Source organism: Phascolarctos cinereus, unplaced genomic scaffold (assembly GCF_003287225.1).
Source record: "Phascolarctos cinereus isolate Bilbo 61053 unplaced genomic scaffold, phaCin_HiC Scaffold_4;HRSCAF=312, whole genome shotgun sequence".
Taxonomy (NCBI): domain Eukaryota; kingdom Metazoa; phylum Chordata; class Mammalia; order Diprotodontia; family Phascolarctidae; genus Phascolarctos; species Phascolarctos cinereus.
Genome location: NW_027555847.1, coordinates 56,095,100 through 56,114,709, shown reverse-complemented (window position 1 = coordinate 56,114,709; position 19,610 = coordinate 56,095,100). Strand labels below are relative to the sequence as shown.

The window sequence follows — 19,610 nt, the reverse complement described above, 5'->3', positions numbered from 1 at the left end:
TTTGACTGTGACACAGGACTACAGCTCAGCAGAGAGACTAGGGCTGGATGTAGAGATTGGGAATCATCTGCAGAGACATAATTGGGAGCTAATGAGGTCATCAAGTGAAAGAGAAAATGAAGAGGCCCCAGCACAGAGCCCAGGAGGGGATATGAATGATGAACCAGAAAGGAGGCCAAGGAGCAATCTGACCGGTAGAAAGAGAACCAAGAGAGACCAGTACCATGAAAACCCAAGGGAAGAGAAGAGTCTCTGGGAGGTGCAGGTGGTCACTAATGTCAAGTCCTCCTGGACAGTCATGAAGGATGAGCACTGAGAAAAGGCCATCGGAGTTGGCAATCGAGAGATCACTAGCCACTGTGGAGAGAAGGGTGCTCATCCATGATGGATCGGAAGCCAGACTACCAGAGGCAGAGAAGTGAGAGGAGAGGAAGCGGAGACAACAACCTTGGTCGGCTTTTTTCTAAAAAAGCTATTTCTTAGTATTTCCTACACAAGTAAACAACAAAGTGATTCAAATGCATGAACGACACTTGTGCTGCTCTGAAGCTAAGCAGGGAGCAAGGACATTTCTCTTTTTTGCAAGCTGAGGACACAACGGTTTCTGCATCCACATTTAGTACCATGTGAAGAAAGCTGGCCTCATTTCATAAGGGTTCCATTGAAAACCCATCAAATAGCACATGGATTTAATGCTGTCAGTGGTCCAGCGGGCAGCCAGTCGAGACCTCTGACACGCCATTAAATACTTTACCTTCTTAGCTGTTTCAAATTCCAGCCCTTCTAATGCCTCCATGGCCAGCTCTCTCCAGTCTGCGTCCGTCACACCTAAACAAGCAATCTGGTAGGCTTCTTTGTACATTTTTCTGTCCAAGTACTGGTACATTGGGGCAGACTGCAGGTTTTCATTGAAAGACAATTGTCAAAGGGGAAAGAAAAAGGTTGTTTTCAGAATTAAGGGAAAAGTAACATTTACAAGACTGTCTTTCTTCACAGGAGTTCAAGCATTTAATTACAAATAATAACCATAACAGAAGTAATGCATGTATTTACACTTTGCCTCCTCAAGAACTGAAAGCATTTTTATACGTACATTTAATTTTTCTAAGCTCCTTGAGGGCAGGAACTGTCTGTTTCTTATCTGCATCCCCAGAGCTAACACAGTGCCTGGCCCATAGCAGGCACTTAGTAAATGCTTACTGAAATATTTATCATCATCCTCATAAAGCAGGGCAGCTGGTGTGAGCCTCATTTTGTAGAAAGGGAAAACAGGCCCCCAAATGTTAAATGATTTAGCAAAGGTCACACAGACAGGATACAAATCCAGACTCCTGACCTGGAGGTCCTAGGCAATGCCGTCCTCTGAATCTGATGCCTTAATAACAACTTTAGGAGGCAAGAGGCACATCTAAGGAAGTGCACCGCTCTTCTGCAGGGAGAGCAGAAAGCACAGTCAAGCTGAGTGCCTTATCCCGGGTTACAGAGCCAAGTCAGAAATGGACGTGGGGATGCATACTGCCTGACTTGTACTGCGGCTCAGCAGGGATGTGATGGGTGGCCATGCCTCCGTCACACTGGCTGGCCTCTGCTTGACATGTGGAGTGGAAATCTGATGGCCTTGTCTGAGTCCTCATGCTCCCTGTACCCCTGTGATCACCTGGTATCACTGGCCAGGCCCGCCCTTAATGAGATTCTCACCTCAGGGGAATCAGACTCTCAGAGCTGGAGGGACCTCAGAAGTAAGGAATGCAGGCCAAGCCTCCCTGCAACACGGATGCCCTTAGGACATTCAGCAAGTGGTCATTACAGACTCCCAAGCTCTCTGCCCACTAGGCTTTCTTTGGCTGGCCCTTCTCCCTTCTCCCACTTCCTAAATCTAGTAACTTCTTAAGGTTTAATCTTCAGCCTTGGGAAAACTCAGAGCTTTTACCTCTTCACAGACAACTCCAAAGTTTCTGTCTGCAGCCCTGCCATCTCCCCCAAGAGCTCCACATCTCCAAACATCCTAGTGCGCATTTCCACTTGTAAGTCCTGCCATCAATCAAACTACGTACTTCTAAAACGGAGCCCCCCATTTTGTTTCCAGCCCAGCCCTCATTTCTGTCATTGAAGCCAACCTTATTTTGAGGGATCCAAGCTCAAAACTGCAGTTATTTTTGATCTCCAGTCTCCTTCACTTACCTATTTAATTAGTAAAAGCCCTAGTGATTCTTCCACCCTAACGCTAATTGAATGACTGACTGATCTCATCTCCAATCTTACTTTCATCCCTCAATATTCAGGCCCCTGTTCCTTCATGCCTGTATTTCTTTAATCATCTACTAACTTGCCTCCCTAGCTCCAGTTCCCTCACTCCACATCCATCCCGTCACCCACTGCTGGGTTGCTCTCAGAGCGCCATGTTGAGCAGGCCAATCTCCTGCTCAAAGCCTCTGGGAGCTCACAGGGCCCCTGGGCTTCGGAGGGGAGAGAGCTCAAGGACAATTCCTGCCCACGCCATAGGTGAACAAGTTCCCCCTAAAGCTTCCTTGACAAAAGCTCCTTCAGGCCCCTACTATGAGGAGCCCACTCCTCCCCCAGAGAGAGATGCAATGGGGAGGAATGGGGAGGAAGCTTCTCCTGGCATGAGGCCTGAACTTGTCCCTTAGCCATCCACATCTGCTCCTCGTCCTGCCCTCAGGGGCCAAAGAGCACAAGCAGAATCACTCTTTCACAAGACCCTTCAGATACTGGAAGACAATTAACAAGACTCTAGAGACTCTCCTCTCTTCTCCAAGCCAGCCCTCCCAGCTCCTTTAATCCATCCTCATATATCACAAACTCAAAGCCTGGCACAAGAGACAGTCAGCAGAGTGCTGGATGTGGAGGCAGGGAGACCCAAATTAAAATCCTGCTTCAGATACTTTAACCTCTCTTTGCCTCAGTTTCCTCATCTGTAAAATGGGAGTAACAAAAGCACTTATTTTGCAGGGTTGTTGTGAGGATCAAATAAACTAACTTAAAAAGTGCTTTGCAAACCTTAAAGCACTAGATAAACGCTAGCTTTTATCTGTTATTATCATGATTAGCTGTCTCCCCCTCCTCCTGCCTATAAAATCTAGACCAAACTCCTCCACCTGGCTCACAGCCCCCTCCCTATCAAAGCTCATTTTTCATGACTCTGATTTGAGTCGGTCCCATATCTCATCATTACTGGAATGGGCCATACTCATCTTGTCTCCACCTGACATGCCCTCCCACTTGACCTTATTCTCATCCCTCCAAAAGCCCTCACAGACCTCGCTTGTGAGCTCCTGGAGGGCTTGCAACTGCTCTGCTTGCCTATGTCTTGGCTCTCCAATCAGTCCCTGGTGCCTGAAGCTGCAGCTCATCCTCCTTGTGTCCCCACTCCCAGCACAGGGCCGGTATGAGAACGTGCTCGTGTGCTCGTTCAGCACTCCATACTAACGATGACCAGCCAGGCTGGTCTGGGGTTCCAGGTACGAGAATTTCTAAAATAAAATAAATATCCCCTGAGCTACATGACTGACTCTCTGACTCACCACCCTGCAGGCTCCCCTCCTCTATCAAACACACTGGGGTCTTCTGATGCACTCAGCTGCCCTAACAAACTAACTATTGCCCAAGAGGATGCACATTTCGAGAGGAAACCAGAAACCACCTGGGTGATTCTGAGGCTTTCACCCTCTTCTCCGGCCACCCCACAGGCTGGCTGGAGGCGAGGCAGGGGATAAAGGGCCTTTGTCTTGAGGTTTCGCTCCCCAGGCCCCAGTGGTTGTGCTGTGTCAGCCAAGCCGGATGTGGAGCCTGGGGCAGCGACCCTGTAGAGGGCTCTGGCACAGAGAGAAAACCCGACCCTCCACTCAGCTCTTCCCTGTAGGCCAAAAGGAGGGAACAAGAGGGTCTTCCTTCTGGAACTGTTTGGTTTTTGTCACTTCTCATCTGCTCCCTGCCCTATGCCACACATCAGAACCTCCAGAAACAGAGCTTAACAGGATTAGATTTGAAAATTCTACTTTTCATTGGAAGTTGTCTACTCCCCAAGATGATCTTTGTCCAACCTCTTCCCTATCACCCCAACTTCTCCTTTCCCTTCGCTGCCCCTCTCTAACAGGGGCAGTTAAGTGGCACAGTGAATAGGGTGCTGGGCCTGGAGTAAGGAAGACCCCAGATAAAATCCCACCTCAGACACTGACTAGCTGGGCAAGTCACTTCACCCCGTTTGCCTCAGTTTCCTCAACTGTAAAATGGAGATGATAACAACAGCATCTACCTCTCAGGTGGTTAAGAAGATCAAATGATGTAATATTTGAAAAGCACTTAGCACAGTACCTGGCACACAGGCGCTATATAAATGCTTATTCTCTCATTTCCCTACTCACCACCCCCACCTCCAAAACAAAAAAAACAGTTGTGGGGTCTGTTTTATTGGGTTTACAGTCGCTGGTGACTATCCCCCTCCCACCACCTTGCAATTATTTTATCCATACATTGATTGCTACATGTCGTCTCCTCCAACAGATGGTAAGCTTGCGGAGGGCAGGACCAGCGTCTGGCACATGGCACTGACTGATGCATTACCTGGGGCACTTCCACAGCTGACATGGAGAAGACATGGAGACAGAAGATCTTGGAACCATTGTAGCCCACGACGAAGCCTTGGAGTTTCTGCTGGTGCACGGGGAAGTTGCTGGCTTTGATGTTGAGGTAGCCACCTCCAGAGAAGCAGAGCATGTCCTCACACTGAGTGTTCCAGGCCACACTGTTAGCATTCGGCTCCTACGAGATACAAGATGATGACCACTAAATCACATCCATGCTAAGCACTTTTCCCTAAAGAGAATGTGGCCTGCTCATTTCTCAAATATACAGGGAACTGAGTCAAATTTGTAAATATAAGAGCCATTCCCCAATTGATCAGTGGTCAAGTGATATGAACAGGCAATTTTCAGAAGAAGTAATCAAAGCCATCTATAGTCATATGAAAAAATGCTCTAAATCATTATTGATTAGAGAAATACACATTAAAACAACTCTGAGGCACTACCTTATACCTATCAGAAATGACAAATGCTGGAGGGGATGAAGAAAAAAAGGGATACTAATGCATTGTTGGTGGAGTTGTGAACTCGTCCAACCATTCTGGAGAACAATAGGAAACTACATCCACAGGGCTATAAAACTGTACATACCCTCTCACCCAGCATTATCTCTACTAGGTTTGTATACCAAAGAGAGCAAAGAAAAAGGAAAAGGACCAATGTGTATAAAATATTTATAGCAGCTCTTTCTATGGTAGCAAACAATTGGAAATTGAGGAGACACCCATCAACTGGGAAATGGCTGAACAAATTACTGTATATGATTGTGATGGAGTACTATTGTGCTTTGGGAAATGATGAAGGGTTGATGATGATCATGATCATGATGAATTTTCAGAAAAATATGCCAAGACTTAAAGGAACTGATGCTGAGTGAAGTGAGCAGAACCAGGAGAACATTGTACACAGCAACAGCAATATTAGGTGATGATCAAGTGTGAAAGACTTAGCTACTCTAATCAAGACAATGACCAAAGACAATTCCAAAGGACTCATGATAAAAAAATTCTATCCACCTCCAGAGAGGGAACTAATGAATCTGAGTGCAAACTGAATTACAATTTTCTCACTTTCTTTATTTTTCTTGCTTTTTGCTGCATGGCTAATAAGGAAATATGTTTTGCATGATTCACATGTATAACTGATTTCATATTGCTTGCCTTCTCAATGGGTGAGGGAGGGGCTGGAGGGAAAGAGAGAATTTGGAACTCAGAAAAAATTCTTCCTAATACGATTTTTTTCCAATTACATGTAAGATAGTTTTCAACATTCATTTTTGTAAAATTCTGAGTTCCAAATTTTTTCCTTTTCTCCCTTTCCTCCCCCCTCCCCAAGATAGCAAGCAATCTGATATAGGTAATACATGTACAATCATATTAAATATATTTCCACATTAGTCGTGCTGTGAAAAAAGAATCAGAACAAAAGGGGGAAACCACCAGAAAGAAAAAAACAACAACAAAAAGAGAAAATAATCTGCCTCAATCTGCACTCAGACTCCACAGTTCTTTCTCTGGAGGTGGATAGCATTTTCCACCATGAGTCTTTTGGAATTGTCTTGGATCACTGTATTGCTGAGAAGAGCTGAGTCTATCATAATAATCAAACAATGTGGCTGTTACTGTGTACAATGCTCTCCTGGTTCTGTTCACTTCACTCAGCATCAGACCGTACAAGTCTTTTCAGGTTTTTCTGAAGTCAGCTTGCTCATCATTTCTTATAGCACAAAAGTATTCCGTTACTTTCGTATACCGCAACTTGTTCAGCCATTCCCCAATTAATGGGCATCCCCTCAATGTCCAATTTTTTGCCACCACACAAAGAGCTGCTATAAATATTTTTGTACATGCGGGTCCTTTTCCACTTTTTATGATCTCTTTGGGATACAGACCTAGCAGTGGTACTGCTGGATCAAAGGGTATGCACATTTTTATAGCCCTTTGGGCATAATTCCAAATTGCTCTCCAGAATGGTTGGCTCAGTGGAATGTTAAAAACAAATTTTTAATAAGAAAAAATAACAGTTTGATAGGGGGAAAAAAGAGCACATGGCCTTTGTCACTGTTTCAACATCACATCTTTCATTTCCAAATGGATATAAAATTTTTAAAAACTGTCCTGCGTATACAGTTTATACACTATAAAAACAGAATCAGCAAGGGATTTTTTTCAAAATTTCTTGCTTGGCTCTTCAGCCTTATGGAGACCACAAAAAGAAATTAAAACCAGTAGTCAAAGGATCTTTTATACCCAAGGGCAAGTTCTAAGATTTTTACCTGATCCTTCTACCACTCCCCTGCCCCTGACCTAGGGGAATCCCTACCAGACACACAATCTCCCAAGCTGCTTGCATTCCCCAGATAAGGACTGGGGGCAGGAGTGAAGGTGAGGAAAGTAGATTGAGTACAGGGAGTTAAAGTGGGCATGGGGGGTGTAGAGGACATTGGAATCTACCCCTAGAAGGTGGTCAGTAGGATGAAAGAGTTACAGCAACAGGAAGCAGCTTCTGGATTAGGAGGTATGTTACCTATCTCTACCCCACTGCTACTATCAGCAGAATTCTGGAAAACTTCAGGGGCACAAGAAAGGACTTGTGACAGAGCAATCCCCATCCTTCCTCTGCAATTTGGAAACAGAAGCACAGTCAAGTGGGAATGATCCCAGCTCCTCACGTCCCCTGCTTCACGCAAACCAGCCCTCACTACCTGCAGAGTGAGAACAATCGGGCAGTAGTGTTCCTAGGGGGAGGAGAGGGAAGCTGGTGGATACCTGGTCAGCCTGTCCCTCACCTTCCCTGGTACACTAACCTGCCTCCACAACAGAATCAGATGGTATGCAAACAATGCCTGTCCCTAAGGGGTTCAATCATTTGACTAGTATTATCTTGTAGACTCTGGCAACATCCCTGTGAAATAAAGAGAGGAAGATTGAAAGGCCTTTAGTTCTCCAGCTGGCCGTCACTTTTACTTTGGCTGGCCCAGTGGCTTGTTCCAATTTCCTACCTGAAAAAGCAGTTCTTTGGTGTGAATATCATATACCAGGCAGGTGTCATTTTCATCCACCACAGCTAACTTGTTACGGGATGCACTCATGTCCAGGCACCGCACGGCTGTGGCCTGCTTGAGCAGGACGATGGCAAACAGATTGTCAACAAAAATCTTTAGGATCTGGAAAAGTTTCAATAGCAAGTGTTAGTCATTGCTTTCAATGAAGCCCTAACCACAGGGAATGTCTGAGAAGCTCGTTGGCACAGAGGAAATTGGCTCCTGTTATTTCACAAGGAGCTCCAGGCACAAGGACACCTTTCCCATACATAGGGAAGATACCATATACTAACAGGGTAAAACTGGGGTTCAAGGCAAAATTGTCACCCTGATGCCTCAGAATAAATGTTTTCTGTTCTGGCTGGCTAAACGCTCCATCCTACGGGGATTCTAGTCAGAAACTAACATGTGATGATGTGAATCTATTTCTCCAGCCAAAAGTGATCCTTCCCTGCTCAAAAGGAGGCCCCCCCCTTTAGCAGGAAGCCAGTACATGTTTGTGAACTGAATGGAATCAATCCCTTTTCATGCAGAAAATGACAACAAATGATTTCTTCTGATACAGAATGGTTCAAGTCCCCACTGACATCTTACATGGGTTTTGGTAACTACTCACGATAAGGTTGATGTTTCTAACCTCAGAACAGATTCGGGCAGCCTCATCTATGAGACCATCTGCTTGTCTCTAATGAACACAAGCTACTCTGCCAGGGAGGCCACAACGGAGCTTTCAAGTTCTCATACATCCCACTCAGAATTTCCATATTTTGAGCAAATTTGTGCAAGATTCTCACAATACCAAGAGATTCAGCATGCAGAATACAAAGATAAGACTCAAAGGGTAACTGCCTTCAGAGAGCTTAAGATTCCAAAAAAGGAGCCAGAGAGGTTGTGCACATATATGTACCTATGAACATGTATGTATGTACTATTTGAGGCCATTTGGAAGGAGGGCGCTAGGAGAGACAGGGATCAGCACAGATTTCATGTCAAAAGCAGCATGTGACTTGAGTCTTGAAGAAAATGAGAGATTACAAGAAGCACAGACAAGGACAGAGAGCAGGCCATGCCTAGGGGATGCCCGGTGCAAAGGTGACAGTGTTGAGTGTGAGCAACAGTGAGACGGCCAGTCTGGCTGCACCGTAAAGTGTGGGAAGGGAAGGAAGGGGTAAGGGCAGGAAGGGAGATTGGGGTCAGGGCTTTAAAAGGCAAACGGGAGGGTTATCTGTGATCCTGGAGGCACCAGGGAGCACTGGCATTTACTGAGAAGGGAAGTGATGCGCTCAAAACTGCACTTCAGGAAAACCACTTCAGCAGCTCTGGTGAAGACGGACTGCAGTGGGGAGAGACTTGAGGCAGAGATCGAATAGAAGATTACTGCAACAGCCCAGGGGACAGGCAATAAGGTCCAAACTAGGGGGATGGCTACCTGACGGGGGAGAAGGGCACTGATGCAAGAGAGAATTGGGAAACAGAAATGACAAGATATGGTGACTGCTTAGATATATGTGCTGAGAGGAGTCTAGGATAATGCCAGGGTTGTGAACATGAGTGACTAGGAAGAGGGGAGAAGAGGGAGGGAATAAGCATTTATATAGAGCCTACTATGTGCCAGGCATTGTAACAAGTGCTTTTTACAAATATCTTGTTCAGTCCTCACAACAATCCTATGAGGTAGCTGCTGTCATTATCTCCTTTTGACAGCTGAGGAAGCGGAGGCAAACAAACATTAAGTGACTCACCCAGGCTCACACAGATAATGAGTATCTGGGGTTGGATTTGGACTAAGGTCTTAACAGGAGTCTCCCTGACTCCCAGCCCACAGCTGTATCCATTGTGCCCCCAATGGCCATCAGGATGGCGGCACCCTCGACAGAAAAAGGGAAGGCTGGAAGAGGAGTGGATCTGGGGGGTCAGGGAAGATGGTGAGCTCTATTTTGGACACTATGAGTTTGAGATGCCTCCAGGACACCCAGTTAAAATATGCAACTGGACCTTAGAATGAAAGTATAACCTTCACATGCATACCTTTGGAAGTCGTCTACATAGAGATGACAGTTACACTGTGGGAGCCAGTGAGACCAATAAGAAAGAGCGCACAGACAATAATAATAATGATGATGATGATGATGATGATGATGATGATTACTATTATGACAGCTTACATTTACACAACACGATGTGCCAGGCACTATGCTTAGTACTCTACAGGTGTTATCTCGTCTGATTCCCACAAAAAACCTGTGAGGCAGGTGCTGTTTATGAAACAAGAAACTGAGGCAAAGGGGGTTAGGTGAGTTGCCCAGTGTCACACAGCTAGTAAGGGTCTGAGGGCAGATGTGATCTCAGGTCTTCCTGCCCCTAGGCCCGCTGTCACATAAAGAGAGAAGAGGGTCCAGGACAGGCCCAGACAGGGCCGTACAGGGGTATGGCCACATCTGGCGGAGCAATCTACAGGATGAAGTAGCTTTTTTTTAAGAAAAGGAGAAACTGATATTGGCTAACTCCCAAATTCTAAGGACGATATTCCAGGCCTGAGTCATGCTCAGTTCCTCATCTGATCACAGCTTCTCAATGAAGTAATTCTGAATCAGAAAATCCAATCATCTACGTCATTTTTCTTTTACAGGGGTTATAATCATTCTATTGGCTCATCCCATTTGCAGATAACAAAGCTGGGAGGGACAGCTAACACGCTGGACAAAAAAGTCAGGGATCCGAAAAGATCCTGACAGACGAGAGCACTGGGCTGGGTCTAATAAGATGAATTCAATACAGGGAAACGCAAAGTCTCCTTCTTCCCAAGTACTTGGCACAGCACAGTCAGACAACAATTGGTCTGAAAGATCTGGAGGCCCTGGTTCAGGTCTGGGCACCACAGTTCAAGGATGCTGATAGGCCAGAGAGTATCAGAAGAGAGCAACCAGGAGGGCAGAGGCTCCTGAGTCTACCAGCTGAAGGACTGGGGACCAGACCGGGGAAGACTTTACGGAGAGACAAAAGCTGTGTTCCAGGATTTCTGAAGGACTGTCATATGGAAAAGGGAGGAGACTGATTCTGTTTGGTCCCAGAGGCAGGATCAGAAACAATGTCAAAAAGAAATGTCAAAGAAGCCAAGTCTGACCTTGCGAGGGAGGGGGCTTTCCCTCTCCACATAGTTATAGTAAAGATTCCTTTCAGGTTCAGCTTGGACCAGATGGGCACTGAAGGGCATCTAAATTCTGACTGGCATGGATTCCCACAGGCATAACTAGGTCATCATGCCCCAGCAACAAGCAAAAACTCCATTTTCTGTTTTGGTTTTTGCCCCTGGAGGGAGGATGAAGGCTTAGCTCTAGGTATATGGAGGAGCAGGGACCACAAAGCCGGCATTCTACTCTCGGACAACATCGATCATTAAGGCCAACTTAGTTGTGCGGGGAGCTACGTCAATCATTTTTCAAGCATATGAGCCATGCTACAAGCCTTTTGTTGCAAGTTATGAGTATGATCTAACACTCTAACTAAGATACATTCATTTCACTCACATGAATGTGACCTAAGTCACAGTTTCTCTCTCTCTCTCTCTCCCTGTCTCCCTCCTCCCTGCAAGGCATTAATAAAGTTCCCATTTCTGGGTGACCTTCAGTAACCTAATCCATTTTTGACCACTCCAGCTCAGTGGTTGCAATGACAATTCCCCTGGCGTGTGAATATGCCAAGAATTTGAGGCACGCTCTTCTACTGGGCTGATGACTAGGAAATGCTGCCCCTCAGGCTCCTTGGTGCACAAAGTCACACTCTAAGCTCCCTTCCGCCAAGCCCTTGGAAAACATGGGAGCTTTTAACTGCTCCCTGAAACCTGTGTTGGTGTCAAGGCTATGCTGGGCCATGTAAGCTAGCGTACAGACTACCAGGCACATTGAGGCCCTCACCAAACAAACTTAAGCGGCAAACATTCACCTGACCGTTCTTCAGGCCAACGAGAAGGCCTTCTCTTCCAGGCGGCCCTCCAATCACCTTGATGTAACGAATGAGGGACTCCATCTGCCACTCCCTCTCCTTTACACCTCCAAAAGACAGGCACTGCAGCCTTTTCTCCTAGAAACCAAACATCATTCACAGGGACACTTAACAAAGCAGATACTGCTGGTCCTCCCCAAGGAAGTTATCCTGTGACCAGAGGCATGCCTAACCTTCCCACAAAGCTCTGGATTTTAAAGAATATTGAAACAGAAATATTTCATTCGGCGGTAATAATTTCTGACTTATGAAAGACTTTCTCCATTTTATTCCAAGTGACCCCAAACCCAGCTCTACATTAGGAATCTAGGATCCAAAGCATCCCCAAATGTCACTTAATTTTGGTCAACAGCTGGGAGCTAAGAGAATTCCCTAGGAAGCAAGAGAATTCTTTCCTTGAATACCTAATGGGCATTAATTAAGCTTTAATTATCATTTTTAGGTTGTACACACACACACACACACACACACACACACACACCACACACACACACACACATACAGCACCAGACCTGGCAGAGGATGATGTGATCTGAGCACACCACCAATAGATTACACTCAAATTTCTTGACGATCTTTTCCTTAACACGATAATGCATGTCTGAGGAGTCATCAGAGTATAATTCATAGATTAGGATCCTTTCCGGCAGCTGGATAGCCAGCCGGTTTTTGTAGATGGCAATTTTCTTCACAAGCTCTTTGCACTTGATGCGAACTGTCAAGAAAGAAAAAAGGAGTCTGGTGTCGGGCTTTTTTCTCTCTGAGGCTGCCGGAGGTAATGTAGAAGGCAGGGAAATCTCTCTGCCTGCATGCCACAGGCCATGACAATGGGGCCTTCCAGGCAAGTTAGCTATGATAAGTTGTTAGTGGCAGATCATAAGAGACTGAGCATTGTGTGCTGGGCAGTCAGGGAAGGAGAGGCTGCCTGAGGCGCCATACCAGACTCCCATGGTTCTGTAGCTCCCAATAGCTTTGTTTCTAGGTATGATCAACTGTAACCCGCAAAGAGATGCACACTTAGCGCTCCAGGACAATTCCAGAACTCTTACACTGGAAAGTACGTTATGGTGCACGAAGAGCTCGGCTCTCATTGGAGCTTCACCACCTTGTAAGGTCAGCAGCCCAATCGTGGCCATCTCCATCGGGCAGGTGAGCAGACTGGAGCTCACGATGGGAAATGACTCGCCCCAAATCATGAGGCCAGAAAGTTGCAAAACTGGATCTCAAACTCTGGCCTACCAGGTGACCTCTCCACTGAACGGGTATAGACTATACCTGCTGGTCTACACTAGTCAAAACATCCAAGTGTAAGTCTACTCAAAACACCTCGACACTTTGGGATCAATTTCAAACCTGTCATGTTCACACCCACAGCGGGCCCCAAAGACAACTGTTGCTGAGCAGTCTCCTAACAAAACCACCATCTACTAGAGTTTGGAAATACTCTTGAAATCCTGAAAGAGAGTGACCCCTAGTGGAAAGGGTGCAAGACCACAGGCTGCCCATTCTGATGGCTGCACCATCAGCACCATCTCTTCCACATCTTTCCAATGAAGAGGTACGGGCACTGAATGTCAAGTCTCCTGACCTGACTCCAGTTTTCTCCAGCAAACTTTCCTTCTCGGGTGTATCCATCCACATGTGTTTTATCCACATGGTTTCTCCTACCTTTCTGCTCTGTGATCAGGTGCTGGACAATCACATCAGTCATGCTGTCCCTATAGGCATAACGGTCCTTATAGAGCCCATGAACTGTGCTAAAAATAAGCTGATAGAAGGAAATTGTTCCATCCTGGCAGCCAATCACCTAAAAAGAAGGAAAGATGAGAATTCTAAGACCCTGTATGTCAAGGGTCTGGTCTACTATTCTCTACGGAGAGTCTTCAAGTATCATCTATTATAATCGCTTGATTGCATTAACATAGATGGAAGCAAATATATATACATATTTATTCAATATCTACTTGAGGGCGGAGCCCTATAGAATAAATTTCCCTTCTCACCACATAATTGGAATCCGGTTTAACTTTACACGTCCACACCCAGGAATTCTGATCCCCTATGGTCCCAAGACGTACTCCATCTTTGGTGAAGAGGGAGACTTGTTTATCTGAACCTCCAAGCAAAATATATTCTCCTTTGGTAAAATAGCTAATGCAGCAAGGGTCAAAGTTCAGCGACCTATCCTTCCCAACCTAAAGGGAGAAAAATCACAGGAAAAAAAAAAAGACCATTTCTTAATTCACAATCTCCATGTGATATGGCAACAAAAGGGAGAATAAATTAATATAGTACTTGAGGGTTTACAAAGCACTTCCATTAAAAACCCTGTGAGGCATGTAGGTAGCACAAGCACTGTTGTTCTCACTTCACAAATAAGGAAACTGAGGTAAAATGATGTGACCCTAGCACACAGAGAGTAAGGATCAAAGCCAGGACTTCGGGGTTGAAGTCTTTCTACTAATTCCAAGCCCAGCCTACTTTCCAATACATCATTCCCAAGAACTTTAAGTATTTGTTGAAGGTTCCCCCTCCTTAAAATACTCATTTCTCCCCTCCACGTATCCAAATTCTAACTTCCTTCAGTCCTCCTCATCCATGAAGTGTGCTCTGATCCATTCAGTAAAATGTTCTCCCAGAAGCACAGGTCTGACTCCTCCCCCAGTAGTCAGTCAGTAGATTCCCATGGCTCCCTAGCATCTCCAAGATCAAATACGAAACTCCTCTTTGGCTTTCAGAGCCCTTCTCGGCCCAGCCCCCTCTGACCTCTCCATCTTTACTCTCCACCACAACCCTACAATCCAGGGTCACTGGCGTACTTACCATTCCTTGTGCCCAGCACTCCACGGAGGCCCCCAACTCCCTGCCGGCACACCGGCACTCCCTCCTTGCCTTTGCCTCTTAGCTCCCTGCCTTCCTTGAGGACTCAATCCAAATCCCACCTTCTGCAGGAGGCATTCCTCAGCCCCCTCAGTTATTAATGTCTTTGCTTGGACAGTACCCTCCATTTATCTGTATATATCTTGTACATACAATTTTTTGCATGCTGTCTCCCCACCCCGTTAGAACACGAGCCCCTTGCTCGTATTTTTGCCTTTCTTTGTACCCCGATGCTTAGCCCCGTGCCTGCTCCACGTAAAGGCTTCCTAAGTGCTTGTGGACTGGCTGACCTCCCCCTTCCTCTGAACATCTATAGCACTTGCAACTTATAACACTTTTGGAGCAATCACACGCTCCTCACATTACGACTTAAATGTTTCACACGTGTACGCCTTCTTTCTCCTCAAGGAGAGGGGCTATTTCCTCCTTCCTCCGTGTCTAGCACATTGCTTTGCTCATAAAAGGCACTCAAAAAACACCTCTTTGGTGGAGCCAGGAAAGCCTAGCACTTGTGGAAAGAAGACGAAAGACTCAAAAGAAGGCCTGGCCTGGACAGGAGGCTGGCTCCTGAGTTTAGAAATGCTTTCTGACCACCACCATCTGCCCCTGCTCTCTTAGTCAGACTAAGAAATGAGAATCAAGAAACAAGAAGAGACAAGAAAACAGCCATGACACAGAGGAGGATTTGGAGAAGGAAGGCTTCCAGTGGGGCAGGTGGCAAGGGAAGGAAAGGTGCTCCCTCAGACCCACAAAGGAGCTAGCCTGACTCGTCAAGTTCTACCAGGCCTTGGCACGATGCTCTGAACTCACCAGGCACCACACCAGTGGGTGATGAATGAAGAACCATGTGGGTGAATGTTCAGCCCGAGTTAGAACCCCAAAAGCAAACATCTCAGAGGGAGAGAACATATCACCAATGTGAGAACAGCTATATTTCCAATGGATCAGATACCAACCTGTTTGCCACTCAGCTGGTAGAAGGAGAGTTTCTGCCCCCAGTCAGCCACAGCCAGGATGTCATTATGTTCATCTCTAATCAACAAAAGACAAAAAGGGTCATGCAAGGCAATGGCCTGTGGATGCATTTATTTCTACAGGATTCAGAAACACCAGGAAGGAGAAGATACGGTTCCTGGCTGCAAGGGGCAAACACTGCACAATTGTACAGGAGCCAAAGGCTGCTGCTATTTAGCACAATACATGCAGTCAGTCTAATGTGGTAAAGATGAGGCGAGGTTAGCACTCTCCCTGGGAACCGTTGTTCAACTGAATATTCTTTACCCCGGGCTCCCTTTGTTGGGTGCAACCATAGTCAGAGCCAGTAAAGCCTAGGGATAAAAGGGTATAACCGAGGATTTTCTCAGGGAACATAGTTTATGGAATGCAGGATTTCAAAGCACTACAGACCTAGTATCTTTATTTTTAAAAGACCTAGGACCTTTACTTTTCTCTCTAAATTCAGTAACATTTTGGGGAAGATGGTAAAACAAGGAGCTAGGAAGTAGGTCTTCTGCAAACAAGGAAGAGTGGGAAAATCCAGTCCATCTAGTTTTTAATGAACAGAAGTTTTCCCAATCTTTCCTCTCCTTCTTAACAGAGTAAACATTAAAATCTGAAACCTAGATGATTCTCTTATTGCATTTTAACCACAGATAGATCACTAGCTAGGGCTAATAGAAGGATAATTAGGCCCTTTGAAGATGTAATATTAGTTCAGAAATTGAACTCCATCAGGGACAAATTAATAAAAGTCATTTTATACTTTCAGGAAAAAATCATTTCCAGTAAGTAGGCCCAACGTAAGGATCCCCTTAAGAATGTCTAGAGTAGCCCTGGAGAGCTGGGACCACCTCTGGATGCGGAGGAGAAAGCGCTGGCCTAGAAGACTAGAGGCCCACGAGTATAACAGACTACGAAAGGACAATGGCATCAGTGGAGGAGATGGCAGTCCTGAGAAAGCCAGAGGGCTGAGCCACGACTAGAAAGGTAACACGGGCTGGGCTGTGCGCTAGTACAGCATCTCTCCACTATCGCCACCTGGAGGGCGCCTTTCCACTGGGACTCTATAAATAATCTCAAAGGTACCACAATTGGCCAGGTGGCGGCTACTAAAATCATGGGTATTGAGGCAGCTACGTGGCGCAGTAGGTAGAGCTTCGGCCTTAGAGTCAGGAGGACCTGAGTTCAAATCTGGCTTCAGACACTTGACACTTACTAGCTGTGTGACCCTGGGCAAGTCACTTAACCCCAATTGCCTCACACAAAAAAAATCATGGGCATGGTGCTGAGAAGAAAATAATTAGCCCATTTTACAGGGCTGGGTGTGCATTTCTAAACCTATTAGGTGATGGCAAATATCAGGCAGAGGACAAGGGAATGTTATCTTTGGTTTCTGCAGAGGGTACATTCACTGATTTGTTTGTGGTCTACATGGGCAAATGCCTGAATAGGAGGCAAGTGCCCCAATACCCAACAGACCATCTTGGGAGAGCCCAGTACAACGTCAGGGGTCTACCCCTCACTAAATCATTGTTTCCCACTAAATGCAGTGACTGTGTTGTATAACCAAGCATACTTGGTTCTCATGATTATCCTAATTTACTCTTAGCCCATTCTTGTTAGAGATGGTAAGAGGGTGAAGCCTATGAATGAAAGGATTTTCTGGGGGAATGTGGTTGATGGAATGCAGAATTTCAAAAAATTACAGAGCAGTACTGCTATTTTTGAAAGACCTAGGACCTTTATTTTTCACAGAGATGGTGAGAGATGGCAGGATGGCTGGGAGGGTGTGTGTGTGTGTTATAGAGCTTCCATCACCGCTAACTCTTTGGCCCACCCTGAGTAAAGGGACCTGAAGACAGTTAGATTTCCCATTGAGGCCTGGATTCTCATCATGGAAGGGCTAACTTTAGCTCTCCTCAGAACACACTCACGAGTTGTCGTCCCTGGGACTGTCCTCTTCTTCCTCAGGCTCCTCCTCCTCTGCCTCACTACCCTGACTACTGTACACGGCTGACTTCAAAGTGGAAGGGATTTCCTGAAAATATCTGTTGACAATGACCTCCTCGGCTTCCTCATTTTCTCTGTTCATCCAGAAACTCTCCCATCGGCTGTAGACAGTAATTGTTCATTCACAATCACATTAGCTAGAACTACTCTAAAGCTATGACTTCAAAGTGCATAATGGGGAGATAAAGCTACACCCATGAAGAATGTGGGCATCAGGTACACTGAGTATCCTGTTTTTCATGAATTAAAAATGATACACTGAAGCCACAAAGACATCTGTGACCACAAAATCAAACAGCAGGATCTCTTAGACGGGCACCAGAGCCATAGAGGGAAACATATGTCATTCAAAACAGCTCAGGAGGGAACAGGAAGCTCTGGGCGCACCAGCCAAAGGACTCATACCAGCACCCATTTCAAAACACCACTGAGCTGAGAGACAGCAAAGCAAGGAACCGAGAAAAGCTGGGGTCTTTCAGTTAACCTTCAAGGGGCCCTGGGGGCTTGGGGCTGACATGGTAATGCTATTTGCAAAAGTCTATGTAAAAAGAAACATAAAGATGCCCCATCACATTCACCATCTTCAAAAGTGCACTGGGTGGAAGGAAAGTGCCCTCAGTGGATTTAGGTGTTCAATGCCCCAAATCAGAAAGGGCCAATAAAACATTCTGTGCACTGATTTTCAAGGAAACCACTTGATAAGATTCCATTGCTCTGAGAACTTCTACTTCTCAAAAAATGGAAGCTGAAGAGCTAGATGAAGAGAGTGACTCTTTTTGTATCCCAAGTGCTTAGCAACAGTGCTCAGCACACAGTAAGAGCTTAATAAATGATTATTCATTGATTGATTTGATTTTGGGTGGCCAAGAGTTTATTCTTTATTACTACATGGGTCTGTGCCTGGGAAAGACCAGTGGTTTGCCTTGACCTGGAGTGAGGCACTAACAGGAGGGGGAAGGAAAAAAAGCCCAAAACATATCTGCATTATTAAACCAGTCCCCAGGGGATACCTCGGGATACAACTGAATGAGCTAAAGAAAAGTGAAAAGGTAGAGAAGTAACTCAATGACAATAGGAAAGGACTCAGATCTGGATTATTCAGATTAAAAAAAAAATCTATTTCAGGCTGGCCTGGAAAAATGGCTTAACATTTCAACTTGGTTGCCTTGCAGGCCTCCTCTAGGTCCCTGAAAAAAAAAAAGAGTGAAAGCCCTACTTCCATCCAGCCCATTTCAGAATTAAACCAGCTGGTGAGTCTGATGAGGGCTCTGTGAGAAGGGCTAAGGCTCCTCGAAGGAGGCAACAAGGAGCAGCCTTTCTAAGAAATGTTCTCATAAAAGTCACTATTTCCCTGGAAAAAAAAAAAAAGGACAGCAGATGCTGGTACCTGGAAGGGTTCCAGCAGATGGACCAGATTGGAGACAGGGCTCCTCCTGGCCTCTCAATCTTCACCTTCTCCTCCCCATTTTTATTCCGGATGCTGATGACGCCATTGAACATCCCCAGAGCGAGGTACTGACCGTCGTTTGTCCAGCTGCTCAGAGAACCACCAGAGAACAAATGACCAAGAAGACAAAGGAAAGACAACGTGGGGTGAGAAGTGACACCCTGACAGGCCTCTCCTGAAGCATCAGGTCGGATTACAAAGAAAAGCAGCTTTGAAGGCCTCGAGGGCTCTCATCAATCTAAAGACCAACTCTGATTCTCAAGGGCTGAGGATGAGCCTGCCAGGCACCGCCTGGCAGAGGGTGGGGACACAGGTGAAGAGGAACATTTGTGGACACAGCCAACGTGAGAGGAGGTTTTGCTTGATTAGGCATTGTTGTTAGGAGGGTTGTTTCTTTTTTCTTCCAATGGGGTGGTAATGATCAAAGGGTGAGGGAGAACAGGGGTACCATAGCAGCGGGGGAGAAAGAAAAGAACAAAAGGGCCACTGAGGCATCCTTCTAAAAATGCACAGCAGAAGAGAGAAGAACAAACAAGGAAAACACTGAAAGCTCCAGGCTGAGCTGCCCAGGTAGTTCACAAGAAAAGCCAGCTGTGTCTAATAGAAAAAGCCAGCTGTGTCTAATAGA

At 45.9% G+C, this 19,610-nt stretch overlaps 1 protein-coding gene across 5 annotated transcripts in view; it reads right to left on the bottom strand.

Moving 5' to 3' along the window:
* The window catches only part of IFT122 (intraflagellar transport 122), a 73,960-nt gene that overhangs the window by 30,331 nt on the left and 24,019 nt on the right, over positions 1-19,610 (bottom strand). For 2 of the 5 annotated variants that reach the window (XM_020981101.2, XM_078152216.1), the window contains exons 7-16: positions 18,923-19,069; positions 17,460-17,636; positions 15,483-15,558; positions 13,650-13,841; positions 13,315-13,453; positions 12,159-12,361; positions 11,587-11,724; positions 7,603-7,767; positions 4,582-4,779; positions 755-895 (exon numbers count right to left, since the gene is read on the bottom strand). In XM_020981101.2, coding sequence (XP_020836760.1) covers positions 755-895; positions 4,582-4,779; positions 7,603-7,767; positions 11,587-11,724; positions 12,159-12,361; positions 13,315-13,453; positions 13,650-13,841; positions 15,483-15,558; positions 17,460-17,636; positions 18,923-19,069 — 1,576 coding nt within the window. The remainder of the gene's footprint in view (positions 1-754; positions 896-4,581; positions 4,780-7,602; positions 7,768-11,586; positions 11,725-12,158; positions 12,362-13,314; positions 13,454-13,649; positions 13,842-15,482; positions 15,559-17,459; positions 17,637-18,922; positions 19,070-19,610) is intronic. The other 3 variants (XM_020981097.2, XM_020981098.2, XM_020981099.2) reach the window with 2 other exon arrangements.